The sequence below is a fragment of the Lepidochelys kempii genome, chromosome 5 (assembly GCF_965140265.1).
Source record: "Lepidochelys kempii isolate rLepKem1 chromosome 5, rLepKem1.hap2, whole genome shotgun sequence".
NCBI lineage: Eukaryota > Metazoa > Chordata > Testudines > Cheloniidae > Lepidochelys > Lepidochelys kempii.
Window position 1 is genome coordinate 19680814 of NC_133260.1, and position 15948 is coordinate 19696761.

The following is a 15948-nucleotide window of genomic DNA, read 5'->3' on the forward strand; positions in this document are numbered from 1 at the left end:
AAGCTTATGTCAGATAGTCGATATGGAAAATTTTAGCCCAAATAGTTATAAATTGGGAAAGTTATAAGAAATTGAAAACAAGGCCTTATAATTGAAAATGTTGAGCAACCTTAATATAGGCAGTGCTACCAACTCTGCCAATAATCATAGTAACTGAATAAGAAAATTATATCCAAATAAGGACAGTTCTTCCAGAGATGAGTGCTGTCATAGCACAGTATATATTAATAAAACTTTACACTTACTTGGAATACCCAAGGAACTCAAATATTTTTCATATAATAATTTGTTAAGCCTCACAACTCCAATCCATTTTACAGATGGATAAACCTAAGCTAAGTTGAAGGAAAAAAAGAGGGTAAGCAACCTGCCAAAGGTTACACAGCAAGTTAGTAGGAGAGGAAGTAGAACCCAGGAGTCCTACCTAACACCAAGTGTTATACAATACAAAACACTGTCTTTATATGCCAGTTTTAATTAACAACATACAGTACTATATAATCTCACATAGCAAGATGCACCCAATATATAGCTTAGCATCATTTGCAAGTTTCCATCCATTTTACCTGGGGAATGTGCCATCTCCTCAGAAATAAGAGAAAACCAGGCAAAAACTTGACAGGATAATAAAGAATATTTACAAGATGGAAGAGAGGGGACAGCAAACAAATGCAAAATGTCCAATCTGGAGATGCAACTACCTGTCTCTACTAAATTTCAAGGGCCAGCCCTCTGAAAGGCATGCTGAGAAAAAGTTCTTACAAGAAGACAACCACGCACTGGGAAGAATCAACACTGACTAGGTAAAAAGAAAAGGAGTACTTGTGGCGCCTTAGAGACTAACCAATTTATTTGAGCATAAGCTTTCGTGAGCTACAGCTCACTTCATCGGATGTAGCTCACGAAAGCTTATGCTCAAATAAATTGGTTAGTCTCTAAGGTGCCACAAGTACTCCTTTTCTTTTTGTGAATACAGACTAACACGGCTGTTACTCTGAAAACTGACTAGGTAGTTATGATGGAAGATACTTCTGGGGAAGGAGCTGCTCCAGTATAGTGCATCTGACCAGTACATCACATCTGTTTTCATTTTCTAGTTAGGAATAGAAAGAGAGCACAAAGATCCATAATCTTGTAATGATTTTGTCTTCACATACATAGATTATTAGTAAAGTCAAAACTCCCCTGAGCCAATCTCCTGATGCACATCAGCTACATAGCCAGCAGGACAGAAAGGAGCCAGCATTACACCTGATAGCCCGCCAGATCATGTACCCATTTTACAGCTAAGTGAAGTAGAAGTGGCCTGTCCACATGAATCAAACAAGCACCAAACCCACAAGTGTTAGGCTTGTAGTCAAGTAGCTTCATCACTCAGCCACCTCACCTCTTTATCCCACAGCCATAAAAATTAAGGTATGTATGTACACTGAATTTGAGTTCTTCTAAACGTTCTCAAAGCATACATCAAAGATGGACAAAGTTCTGCAGCATTTGTCTTATGCCAATGAATAGAACAGATTGTTCAACAATATACATAAAATCAATACTCCCAATGCTAGAATTATTTGATGGGGAAAAAAGACCAGGAGAACTGCACAACCTGTTTTTGTGTATTTTTTAAAATAAAGAAATAAAGCAAGCTTGCCTCTGATCTTATCAGTGGCCATTAAACCAGCCTTTTAGTAATCCACAGGTCTGGGTATCATTGGAATGGGTAACATCTCCATTTAGGTTTTTTTCCTTCTTTGCACACTCAAATGTGACTGTTTGTCAAGTGGACTGTGTTACTCTCCTTTTAGTGGACTGCTGCTGGGATCTCAAAGCATTCACAACATTTCACCTTTTACCACGTACTGGGTTGCACTCAGGATGGTTAGAAATACTTTGAAGCAACACAAAGCTAAGTATTCCTGCAAGGCAAATTGAGCAGAGAAACTGAATTATAATGAACCAGCAGCTGTCACAATATGACCACAGTAACCAAATCAAAATATCAACCAGTAACCCAGATGCGATTCAAAGGTCACCAAATAAGCCAGGAGCTTTCTTCAACATTGCCTGAAACCTCAACCTAATCCCTGCAGTGAAATGTTCCATTAAGCTACAGGGGGTTTAGAAACAAGTTACTGTATACTGGTAAATGATTTAATGTACTAGCAAGATATCATAGGTAGGATCAGTTCACAAACAACGCACCTGAAAATCAAGCATCCAGTATGGAATGATATACAACTAAAACAATGTATTCCATGCCCTGTAGTATTACCAGTTCTTGTATGTATTCTTACTGGCAATGTTCATTGGACTCTGGAGACACAGAATGATAATTGTTTCAACACATGGAAGCAACACTTTAGGAGAAGAAACTCATTTTCTGCCATAATATAGTGTTGTTAATTCCCTACAGCCAATTATTAAATGGCTTGAAGCAAAGACTAATTTAAATACTCCCTGCAAGAATTTGGACACTTAAAAAAATAAAACACATTTCAGTTAAAATACATACCTGAAAACAAAAGCTTACAATATAGGCCTACAGCCACCACAACATTTCTACAAATATTCATGGCTCATCGTATGCTGTCAATACATTGATACCCAAAATCTTTTCTTCCTGGAAAAGTATTCTTTCTTCAAAGTTAAGATTACATGCTAGATCACACATAATAGGAGCTCGATTAAGCCAATAAGGTACAACCCATGAAAATGGAGGAATGTAGAGGCTTTGACCCAGGGGTAGCTCCCAGAGACACTATGCCTGAGACAGGCACCATGCTTTCGAAGGATGGCCTATTAGACCAAAGTAGTTCCCAGGTACATCGTTTATAGAATGCAATTTTGCTGGCTGGAGTAAGGGTGGGAGGGAACACCTCAGCTCAAGACTAACACTGATGTCAGCACTAGCTTCCAGCAGTCCTTGTGTTTTCTGTGCACAGTGGCTGAGAATTGCATCTGGCCCCTGTTGTGAGGGGGAAGTAGAAAGCAAGGTTCCTTTCATTCTCTCTCTGTGCTTTTGCCAACAGCAGAGCACCATACATAAACTTGACCCTGACTGTGCAGCAAAAAAATCAACAATGTCTTGTTTGCTAGTACAAGAGGGACATACAAACCCACATCAGTTTACAGGTTAAGTTAATAGCACAGATAAATTGCTTTGAGGCCTCTGATGAATTTCTCATATATTTTCATATTGAGGGAATAAGAAGGTGATGTGGTTTAAGATCCTAACCTTTCACTCTTGTAGGCCTAAGTCCAAAACTGGTTGAAAGAATTGGACTCAGGGTTGGACTCCTTGGAGGCCATTTGATTTGCTTACACCATAAAAACAGCAAATTATTCAAAACAAATGTGCTCAAGAGATGATCTTAAATACAACGGGTGTTGCAGGCCTGGATCAAGGTGAATTGGCAGTATACACACTGAATCTTGTTTTTTTCCCATGCTCTGTATGCTTATGTCTGTCTACACAGTGCTATTTACCTCCAAGAATGCCAATAAAGAAACAATAATAAAACCTCAGAATTTAAAAGACAATGAGGTAAAATATTTAGGTTTATAGCTCACAACATTCAAAAAACCAAATATTTTAAAATATAAAAGAAAATTCAAAGGAACTGAAGTTTGTAACTCTTTTCTATAAAATGAATATTGCTCATCATATACCTTGCTGCCATCCAACTCGGTTACTGAATTATGGGCACAATCATAAAACATATATATTAACATTTATTGTTAAGAATAATAACAATGTAATGACATAGAAAGAAACATCTTAGAAGTTAAAAAATGCTGTTCTTTTAATCAGATAAAAGCTATGGATTATGAAACTACTAAGGGCTAGATTCTGTTTTCATGCCACCATAAATAAAGTGTAACTCCACTGAAGTCAATGCAGCTACACTAGTATAAAATAGGCTCAAGTTGGATGATAATCAGGCTCTATATCTGTATCAATTGCCAGCAAAAAGAAGAGCATGTGAACAAAATTACACGTCTCTCTCTGCAGGTGCAAACTGCTCCACAGTAGATCTTCGGGGACCTTTTCTTTGGATAATTTGATGATCTGACAGGAAGAGGGAAACTGATAAAACATGTACTGGGAGCCACATCCCATATTAGTTCAGGATGGACTCAATTAAAGTAAATATGGTGCACTGTTTGTAATTGCAACAATTAGAATTCATCATAAAATCACAAATACAATGTAATCAGCACAAATTAATAGCAGTTTCGGTTGTGGAAACGTTTGGGAAATAAACAGCATTACTGATTATTTTATTGAATTATTATCATCACCATCATCATTAATGATTAGTTAAGTGTGCAAAACCATACAAGACACAGAAGAAAATAAGGTCCTTGTTGCCCAGGAGTACTAAAGAATTTAACATCCCTCAAAGAATTCTCTCTCTGTATTTAAAATGATCTTTCTAATCACCAACTTTTGAAACAGTTAGTAAACTGCTCTCTGACTTTTTGCTCAGCAGAACATTGCCTTGGCCTCAACTTTGAGTCAGTTTTGTCAATGTCAGGTAAACCGTCTCGCCAAAAACAGAATCCTCTTCTGTTCAAAATCTGCTTGAGGTGGAAAATGTAACACTCTGAAAACAATAACAACCCGTGTTTCAGACCAGACAGCTTATCTGACAGAACAGTGCTTTCTTTAGAAACAGTGGGAGATTCACAGACTTAGTAGCATTCTCTAGCATAGTACAGCAGACGGCCTTGGCTTCCACATTTAGGACTTGATTCTAACTAGCGCAACCAAGGCGGGAGTGCACGGGGACTGCAGCAAAAGTTCCAGGAGGAGCTGACTCCTGGCATCTTGCTAGGGAGTGTACATTGCAACAGCTCTCATTCACCCTCATAAAAGCTCTGCTGGCCAATGCCCCAGAAGGTGGGGTACCAGTGCCACCACCCACTATTCCCCTCTCCCATTTTGGGTAGTCAGCTTCAGAGGGTGCTAGGAGGGAAAACTGCCTCCACTTCCTAATGAGACTGTCTGGCCTCTGCATAGGTGAAACAAGAGACACAGGGAGGCTCCTTGCAACATTATCCCTACCTCTGCCCCTTGCACACCTGAGCAGGTTGGGCACAATCTAGGCTTTAAGAAATTAGTGGAAGTGGGGGAATAGAAGTGTGGTTTCCATGCGATTTGCTGCCTAAACTAGCGCAAATTAAAAGGAATCTGCTCTAATTACCAGAGAATGATTTTAAATTAGGGTTACAAAATGCTTTAGATTGAGGGAGCAAGCTGATTGGCTTCAACAGTAGGCGTGCATTATTACACAATAACACACTTGTCAGAAGCTGTTAGCCTCTCTCTCTCTCTCACACATGCACACTAATCTGCACATGGAGGAACATCAGTATTCTTATTTCCAAATGATTTTATTTTTTCAATAAATGCACATACACTGAAACTTAAGGACACTGCAGGAACATTCCACGTCCAGACCTTTCAGCATGATGACCATTACAAACCAAGTGCTGCTGAGAGACATCTTGAATTTGACAATGTTGATATTTTCAGAAAAATTGATTATTCTCTCAGCTGCGGCTGTGAAACTCACATTGACTTTGACAATCAGGCTTCAGCAGAAAAATCACATTTAAGAAAAATGTGTTTATTTTTAAAAAAAAAATCAATCTGTTATTTTATTCCTAAAAATGTGCTTGCAAAACTATTTTATTGTCATGAATACTTTTTTGAAATAAGGGAAAACAGCATTTTCCCCAAATGGGGGGGAAACAATTGCAGACTAATGCTATTTATTTATTGGGTAAGGCAGGAGCAGAGGTTAAGAGAGACAGACTTAAATTGCAAAATCCGCATTAAAGGGTTAAACGTGAAAGCATCACTCAGCCCAGTGGGTTCACAGAAGTGTGTGACTATTTGTAACGTATTTGCACTACCTAAACCCAATGGCGTGAGTTAAGAATGGAGTGTCGGAATTTCCTTGCTTTTGTTGGCTTAAGTCAGACCCTTGAAACTGTTGTAACCATGTTTTGTGGGGGAATACGTACAAATGATTACAAGCTTCAACATTATCCCAAATGTTAAACAACTCACAAGTATTTCCTAATATTAAAAGACAAGGCATATTTTAGGAGAACACATTACATTCACAAAATGATATATCACAGTTACAGCTCTATGTTTTCTTTGGCTTACATTCAATCACGGCATTTCAGTTAGTTCACTGATAACTGCAGTAGAAGGGTGAGATCTTGGCCAAGCACAAGGATTACTAATATTTTTACATCATATATTTACTTTAACCAAACTCATTTATCAACCATGATTTAAAGACAGTAGCTATCATTCACTTGCAGATAATTATAGCCTTTCTTTATACTGCTATGGTTATAGCTGCTACACTAAATCCTTGCAAGCTTCATTAAAATTAATGGAGGGACATCCAAGCTTTCCTTAACTGTGAGGGCTGACTTGCCAAATGTCACAAGCTGAATTTGGCTTGTCCTGAGCGGAGCATGTTGCAGGGAGCCTCATCTTTAATCCAGTAGTTTGCAGTCCAGAGAGACTGCAAGTCCCAACATGCAATGATCCATCACAATCCAGAGAAAACAATGGTTTATGATCTCAATCTCTTGTTATTTAACTGTTCCCTCTAAAGAACATTTATTTGTAATATTTTCAGCAACATTTTTTGTACTTTAAAAAGTTCTGTTTAATTCTCTGCCAAGTGGTCACACCTTTAAAGAAAACACTTAAGCCTCAGGAAAAATACATTCACTGCTCTAGGTAAAAATGGCAGTCTGCTTTAAATGCCATATACTTCTTATATGAAGAAAATAGAGGCTATTCAGTAAACAGCACTGTGTACATTTTTCAAAATATGAGGTTGCTTAAGAGGCAAAATTCAATATTTCCTCCCAAAGTCTATGTACAACAAAACCCAAAATGCTTGGGAGACGAACGCAAGCCCTCAGATTAAACTATGATGCACTCACTCACTTCCACTTTTAAAAATTAAGCCTTTGAAAAACAAAACCACATTAAGAAATTGGATTTCTTCTTACTTTGTATTCTGGAATTGACAAAAGGAGGAGAGAGATTGTCATGTGACCCAAGGTCCCTGCTTGCCATGTGATCATAGTGAGTCCCATCTCCATAGTTCTGTTAATAAATTGGGAAGGGGAAAAGAGTTTTACAATTTTAACACAAACACTTTCTGTAAGAATAACAGAGAAAAAAGTTATACTTTTCCCCTCAATTCCTGAATAATGAAGAAACTTTATTCCCTCCATTGCCCTCTTCCACTGAGTTTGTTGGGGGCAATGCAATCCAAAATTTATTTGAAGCCAGTTTAACATTTTTATTTTGTTAGTAATTAATATGTGTTTATTTTGTGGACACACCTGCCTGATAATTGAGATAATATACCAGGGAGCGTGGTGCTGTGCAAGTCATCAAATGTCTTTCATCTGCTGTGCCAGTCTTTCTGCTTTCATATCAGTTGGGGAGAAGAAAGAATAAATCTGGGTTTTTTAAAAGTCTACTATCTGTAAGTAGAAATTTGTCATTTTAAGCCAGTGGTTGTTGCACGCACACAAAGGCAAAATTTGGCCTGAAGTGAATGGGTGTTTAATACTACTTCTCTCATGAAGGAACAAGACCCAAAGCTGGGAGGATTAACCCATGAGCTTAACTTTATGCGCTGTGAGTACTTCCACTGAAGTCACTGACGCTAGTCACAGTGCATAAATTAAGCGCGTGCGTAAATCTTGTCAGGACCAGAGTGCACATTTTCAAAGCAGCCCCAGCCTAGCCTCCCAGTCTAACCTCACAACTACTGTACTTTTACAAACCCTCAAACGTAATCACAAAAATGAACCAGAGTCTGTCCATCTGTAGTGCTGCTATTCCATTTGTATCTTCAAACACTGTTACTAATTTCTCACAGCACCTCTGCAAGGTATAGAAATATCATCCTCATTTTCAGATGGGGAAACTGAGATGCACAGAGGTCAAGTGATTTGCATAAGACAACCAGAAAGCTGATATGGAGCCCTGATGAAAATTCAAGATCCTCTCCCCCAGGGACTGTGCTCATTTCTTTTATGATTTCATGATATACTGGTACACTCACATTCAGACATGTATGCCTAAATAATTGCATGTGGAAATTTACAGGTTAATTTTCAAAACATTTTTTCCCCTAAAAGCAACCACAAGTATCGAGGGGGAAAAAAAGGATAAAAATAAAACGGACAGATGTGTGAAGTAATGATGTAATGGGGCTAAACCAGGTATAATAAGAAATGGTGATTGGCTTTTCCTCTTCTATGGAAATGGTTGAGATTCAATCCTGGTATGCAGTAAATGGGGAAAAAATCATTCTGCTCAGCTGGCTGCAGTGTAATGCAAGGCTAAGTAAATTTACTTAGACGTGTCAGTCGGCATAATGCTAGCCAAAGGCAGAATCTGCCCATAGGAGGGGGAAAAAAAAAAAGAATGGACTGAGTATGAACAATAACGCTGTCTTTCACCTCACTAGACTCTTACTTTAAGGTGCTGAAACGCAGCTAGCGATGCCTGCAAGCCCTGTGCCTTCACATTCATTAAGAGACAATTAAACAGCAACATAAACAAACTTTTAAAATAAGGGTGAAGCCACATTTTGTCTTGCATACTTTTATATCATGGATTTGCAGAATACATGAAGACGTAATCTTGATCCTGCAGTATATACTGGGATTTCTGAGCCCAATCCTCAGAACAATATTAAGGCCCTGATCCTGCAACTGGACTGGGGCAGAGGCTCAAAGCTTCGGATCCCAATGGGAGGTCTGCCCAGTTAAAGAGCTCAGGACTCGGCCTTTTCCAAAGAGGGCTGATTCTGCAATCCTTACTTACGCTAGTGAACTTTTACTTATGTGAGTAGATTCAATGGGACTACTGAGGTGAGTAATGCCCCCCAGTGTATGTAAGGGTTATACAATCTGGCTCATAAGTGGACAGAACCGCTGGGGTGTGTGTGTATATATATATATATAGTTTTATTGGAAGGGATATTTCTTATCACTCAAATAAATGGAAATTTAATCCTGAGACTGTATGCAATTCTAAACACAACTTTCTCAACGTCAAAACTAATGAATTATGTTGTATTCCAGCTATTATAAAAATAACAAGAAATACAGTGTGTCTCAGTAATTCCCATGGTAGGGAGTAGTTCCGTAGCTACACTTTACGGTAAGAGGAATTAATTTAATGTTAGTGTGTGTGCATTAATAATGTGAGGAGCAGGAAAGATTTCCTCAGCTCATCCACATAATGCATTAGAATTTCAAACTTGACAGCTGGAGCAATGGGTTGGTAAAGTTACTGGTAAGAAGGAAGATCTTACTGTACGTTGAAGATTAAAGTTAGTAGCACATTGCCTGAAGACAAAAGAAGTCACTATCCACAGCCCTCTGAAATGTTCTGACTTTGAAAATGGAGGTATTATCCCTTCAAGCTTGGGGGAAAAGATTGGTGGGCCCTAAATACGTTTAAGGGCTATATTTTTAAACTGGCTACCTCTGCTGTGCCATCAAAATATGCGCATTCCTGAGCAAATAGGTAAGAATTTGTGCAAATATGCATTTGTACACGCAAAATAGATACATGTGAATAAAAACTAGTCCTTGTGTGCAGTCACTAAGTTTAAGGATACAGATGCATGTTTGCCTATGAAAGAACAATTTTAAAGGCAGATTGTAGGCCTGTAGTTGTTGAAAGTTGTCCCCAAAATGTTACGGGTCCCTTAAGCCTCACATACATAGCCCGTTGTGAGTTAATGATTTGTTCTAAAGACATTTAGGCTACACCTCCACCAAAGCAGGGAATATCAATTTTAAAAACTTTTTACTTTTTTGTTAATGTCTTGAACTCTGCCATTTCACTGAAGAAACCAACAGAGGCTGAGCAGAATGTTAAGGTAGGGAAATGCAGAGATGGTAATCTGAAGAGCGGTCTGAAGTAGAAAGACGCTGTAAATGGCCAGACTGAGTGGAAACAAAAAAATGTGGGCTCAGATTTTGCCACCCTTGAGAACACTTGTCTACTCATGAGGAATAGTAGTTTTCCCTTCCAGTAGTTCCACTTCAGTGGGACTACCCAAGGAGTGAGGAATAATCCTGCATCTTGGTAGGGAATTAGATTAGATGACCCTTTGCTGTCTCTTCTAACCCTGTAGTTCTATAATTCTAAGGTACCATTCAATGTTAGGAAGAGTGGCAGTATCTGACCCCCACTGAGGAAGGAGCACATTTTGAGGGTACAAGTGCTTCCCAGTACTATGCAATGGATTTTTTGCATGTAGATATCTGTGCCAGTGAGACATAAAATCTCCCAGCAAGTTAACTACATCAAGTGAAATGTCAACAATAACAAAAAATGCCTCTTACAGTACTGAGATAACATACAGTGTTGGATCAATGGCTGATACTGACTAGCAAGGCAAAATGTCTAATGAAAATTCTTGCTAGCTGTTAGCAAGAGTGGAGCAGGTGTCAAATTCAATCACAGGATCACATAAGAATGTAAAAAAAGCAATTCTGAAGAGAAGCTGGTCTACAGCCAAGTTTGCATGTACATTTTTCTATGCAATCAGGTAAAACTCAAATTTAAGACTGTAAATTTACATATGCAGGAAGTCTGGTTTAGGAAAAAGATTAGATATACTTACCCTGGATGGACTAGGATGTCCTCCATTCCCCCAGGACCCTGAGCTAGTTCTGTCTTCTACATCTAGGGACAAAAAAGTTCTTTAGGCTTTATTGCAATAATTCTTTCCTTTTGTGTAAGCACTTTTAAATTAATGTTTCAAATTAATCTCCTGTTGCCTTTAATTAAGAATCAGGCATAGGGCTACTACGATGATAGTGGCTTCTGACCCAACCACTTAAATTAACTCATTTAAATTCACAGCAGAAATGGACTGGACCCTCAGGAACCAGAGGTTTGAACATAAAAATTACTTCAGTGGCTCAGTGTTTCATGAGACTTAAAAACCTGACTCTGATGTACCAGTTAAAGTTGTACCAAAATCCTTGCCACAAAATACATCTACTCAAAACATCAAAAATAAGATGTGATAAAACAGACAAAACCCAGAAGCTAATGTCTGATCCTCACTCAGACCCAATTCAGGAAAGAAGGTACTTAAGTCCCAGTGAAGTCAAGAGGAGTTACGCACATGCTTAATGCTGAATAGAGTTGGATGTAATTACATACTTCAGCATTTTCCTGAATTTCCTTAACACCTGATGCAATGCCTATTTAAATGAATGGGAATCTTTCCATTAGCTTTGAATGCTTTCAACGGTGTGCTCAACCACTTAAATATTTCTGCCCCCTCCCTTTAAGGCAGTAGCAACATACAGTAGGAAAGATATGGTAAAACTGCAAAGAGGTAATACAGTCTAGTGTTTAGAGCATGGGCCGGGAAATCAGGACTCCTACATTTTCTCCTGAACTCTGCTGCTGAACAGATGTATGACTGGGACCTAGTCTACACTTCAAACAAAGATTGACATAGCAATGGAGCTCAGGAATGTGAAAAATCCCCACACCTGAGTGCCACAGCTATGCCAAACTAGCCACCTGTGTGGACACAGCCAGGATAGGCTGCATCTACACTATGCGGTTATTTACAGTGCCATAGCTTACCACAATAGCCCCTGTAGTGTAGACATGGTCAAAGAGTGAATCACTTTCTCTGGCCCATTTATCCATTTGTAAACTGGATAGCACAACACCTACCTCAAAAAGGTGCTGTGAGGCTTAATGAATTACTCTTTATAAAGTGATTCAAGATCCTTGGACAAAAGGTGCTATATAATTGCTAAGTGTTACAGAATGCAACTCTAAATTTCCCGTAACAAAACTGGAGGAGTATTATAAAAATGTTATTTCAAATGTGGAATGCAGTTGCATAACATTTTTCTGTTACTGTTTCTCTTGATGCTACTGTAACCAGTATAATTTCTTTTATTCTTTCTGTTTTGGTCTGTCCTAGGGTAAGAAGAGTTGTTGTTTTTTAATGAGGAGTTTTTATTACTGTTAAAATTGTCACCTCTGTCATAATGAGTTTTTATATTGTTTTAGATGGGATGTTCACAAAGGGAAGCAGACAAGCTGCTTTAAAAGGCACCCCAACTGCAAACAGATGTCCCTCATGGATAGTCAGACAGCAAATTGTGTGCCTCAGGACAGGTCATGTTAGTTCTGAGGTTGTGTCAAGGCCCAGGAGAAGAGGCTACAGTCCTTAAACTCTACTGTTTAAGGCTGAATGCATTATATTCTTTGTGGCGTACTCAAGGATGCTTGAGTAAGCTTGTATGACCACTGTCATAGAATCACAGAATATCAAGGTTGGAAGGGACCTCAGGAGGTCATCTAGTCCAACCCCCTGCTCAAAGCAGGACCAATCCCCAACTCAATCATCCCAGGCAGTGCTTTGTCAACCCTGACCTTAAAAACCTCAAAGGAAGGAGATTCCACCACCACCCTAGGTAACCCATTCCAGTGCTTCACCACCCTCCTAGTGAAAAAGTTTTTCCTAACATCCAACCTAAACCTCTCCCACTGCAACTTGAGACCATTACTCCTTGTTCTGTCATCTAGTACCACTGAGAAAAGTCTTGCTCCATCCTCTTTGGAACCCCCTTTCAGGTAATTGAAAGCAGCTATCAAATCCCCCCTGATCCTTCTCTTCTGCAGACTAAACAATCCCAGTTCCCTCAGCCTCTCCTCATAAGTCATGTGCTCCAGCCCCCTAATCATTTTTGTTGCAATCCGCTGGACTCTTTCCAATTTTTCCACATCCTTCTGATAGTGTGGGGCCCAAAACTGGACACAGAACTCCAGATGAGGCCTCACCAATGTCGAATTGAGGGGAATGATCACGTTCCTCGATCTGCTCGCAATGCCCCTACTAATACAGCCCAAAATGCCATTAGACTTCTTGGCAACAAGGACACAGTGTTGACTCATATCCAGCTTCTTGTTCACTGTAACCCCTAGGTCCTTTTCTGCAGAACTGCTGCCTACCCACTCGGTCCCTAGTCTGTAGCGGTGCATGGGATTCTTCTGTCCTAAGTGCAGGACTCTGCACTTGTCCTTGTTGAACCTCATCAGATTTCTTTTGGCCCAATCCTCTAATTTGTCTAGGGCCCTCTGTATCCTATCCCTACCCTCCAGTGTATCTACCTCTCCTCCCAGTTTAGTGTCATCTGCAAACTTGCTGAGGGTGCAGTCCACGCCATCCTCCAGATCATTAATGAAGATATTGAACAAAACCAGCCCTAGGACCGACCCTTGGGGCACTCCTCTTGATACCAGCTGCCAACTAGACATGGAGCCATTGATCACTACCCGTTGAGCCCGATGATCTAGCCAGCTTTCTATCCACCTTATAGTCCATTCATCCAGCCCATACTTCTTTAACTTGTTGGCAAGAATACTGTGGGAGACCATATCAAAAGCTTTGCTAAAGTCAAGGAATAACATGTCCACTGCTTTCCCCTCATCCACAGAGCCAGTTATCTCATCATAGAAGGCAATTAGGTAAGTCAGGCATGACTTGCCCTTCGTGAATCCATGCTGACTGTTCCTGATCACTTTCCTCTCGTCTAAGTGCTTCAGCATTGATTCCTTGAGGACCTGCTCCATGATTTTTCCAGGGACTGAGGTGAGGCTGACTGGCCTGTAGTTCCCAGGATCCTCCTTCTTCCCTTTTTTAAAGATGGGCACTACATTAGCGTTTTTCCAGTCATCCGGGACCTCCCCCGATCACCATGAGTTTTCAAAGATAATGGCCCATGGTTCTGCAATCACATCCACCAACCCCTTTAGCAGCCTCGGATGCAGTGCATCCGGTCCCATGGACTTGTGCTCGTCCAGCTTTTCTAAATAGTCCCAAACCACTTCTTTCTCCACAGAGGGCTGGCTACCTCCTTCCCATGCTGTGTTGCCCAGTGAGGTATTCTGGGAGCTGACCTTGTTCATGAAGACAGAGACAAAAAAAAGCATTGAGTACATTAGCTTTTTCCACATCCTCTGTCCCTAGGTTGCCTCCCTCATTCAGTAAGCAGCCTACACTTTCCTTGGCTTTCTTCTTTTTGCTAACATACTTGAAGAAACCCTTCTTGTTACTCTTAACATCTCTTGCTAGCTGAAACTCCAAGTGTGATTTGGCCTTCCTGATTTCACTGCTGCATTCCTGAGCAATATCTTTACACTGTCCTCATGGAATCCTCAGTACACTGGGTTGGGAATCTCATCAGGCTATTCCAGTTACCAAAAAAACATTTAATGACTAAATAAGGTGCCAATCCAGCAAAGCGTTTAAGGACAGATTTAAATTTAAGCATGTGAGCAGTTCCATTTAAGTCATTGTAATTTAGGGCATTCATTCAAGTCAGTGGGAATACTCATATACTTAAAATTAAGCACATGCCTCAGAACTTTGATCAAGTGGGGCCAGAATAGTAAATTTCATTCAGTCTCTTTTCGTGACGTGTTACATTTCACTAAATCTGATTTTGCTATTAATATTATATTTCAGGGCCCCTGTTCTGACACTCTAGGGTAACATATTCAATTTTCTGTGAGTCAAAAGGACCGGGGCTCAAAGGGAACTGGCTCGCACAGAATTTGAGCTGTGGCACTTTTTTCAAAAGAGAAAGAGTTGATGTATGTCCCAGCACTGCTAGAGCCTGATTCAGGAATAGAGAATGTTACAACATGGTTGAGTTAGTGCTGAAGAAACAAGCTTGACTTCAAAAATTACCTGACTCTGTGGTTCTTCATTTGAAGGATTTTTTTAAAAAGCACCTTTATGTTTCAAGGCAAAAAAAATATAATGTAATTGTGCATATTTTCATTATCCATATAATTACTATTTTTACTATTATTACTATCTACTATTTTTTGTACTCCTGCTAAGAGGTTGGTCTCAATTATATCTAATGGCAATTAATTCCACAGGCTGCACTGAGAGAAAAGTATTTCTTTTTACCAATTTTATATTTGTTATCTTTTGATTTCTTTCAATGCCACTGGTACTTATATGACAACATAAGTGAATAGTAGCGCTCAATTTACCCTGTAAATTTATGCCTGTAATCATTCCTATCACATATCTCTGAATTCCCCAATATTCCCCCTGTATCTTTTTGAGTTAGTGTGACTATCAATGAACACAGTATTCTAGATGAGGACATAAGTTTGGCACATAATGCACTATAATATTTCATTATTATTCTCCATCCTATTTCTTATGGATTTAATAATATCATTGTTTGTTATTTATTAAGCACAAACAGTAGCTTTTAATCTAAGTACACAAAAAGACATATTTGGTCTAGATTGCTAGAGGAATTTTAATCATAGTATTGCATTTAAATATATGTGGGTGAATATATATAATATATTCTGATATAGATAACTGGGTATCTAACAGTACATTTGCACTTCTAACTGAGGTAGGTTAAGTATTTGAGGAACAAAGCTGTACATTAGGAAATCTAAAATATGGGTAGTATGACTATTAATGTTTTGTAAACAAAATATTTTAATCTTAAAGATTTTTGAGTTCAATTTTATTTTTTCCCATATCATAATTCCTATTATCTCAATAAAAGTGTCAAGTGTTAATAACAAAAGACATTCTCAGGTAAATATTTAATTAAGCTCGAGACAAAGAAAGAAAATGTGTATCATTCACCTGACAGATCAGATCATCCATGCCATTTGGTTAATTAAGCAGGATTTTTTTTAAATAATTTGTGTTATGTAACTGATAATTAATGCTTTCAGGTCCTGATTTAAAGCTCACTGAAGTCGTGGAAATGCTCCCACAACGAGCTTTGGATCAGGCATTGGACTACCACGCAATCACTCTACTATAGCTTCCAAAATCCGTATGAAAC

General features: G+C 39.0%; 1 protein-coding gene across 14 annotated transcripts in view; it reads right to left on the reverse strand.

The window, feature by feature from the left end:
• TCF4 (transcription factor 4) overlaps positions 1–15948 on the reverse strand; it is a 315108-nt gene that overhangs the window by 201086 nt on the left and 98074 nt on the right. For 13 of the 14 annotated variants that reach the window (XM_073343585.1, XM_073343588.1, XM_073343590.1 and 10 more), the window contains 2 exons: positions 10701–10762; positions 7048–7144 (listed from right to left, as the gene is read on the reverse strand). The exons of the other annotated variant lie outside the window; for it this stretch is intronic. In XM_073343585.1, coding sequence (XP_073199686.1) covers positions 7048–7144; positions 10701–10762 — 159 coding nt within the window. The remainder of the gene's footprint in view (positions 1–7047; positions 7145–10700; positions 10763–15948) is intronic. 14 annotated transcript variants of the gene reach the window in all.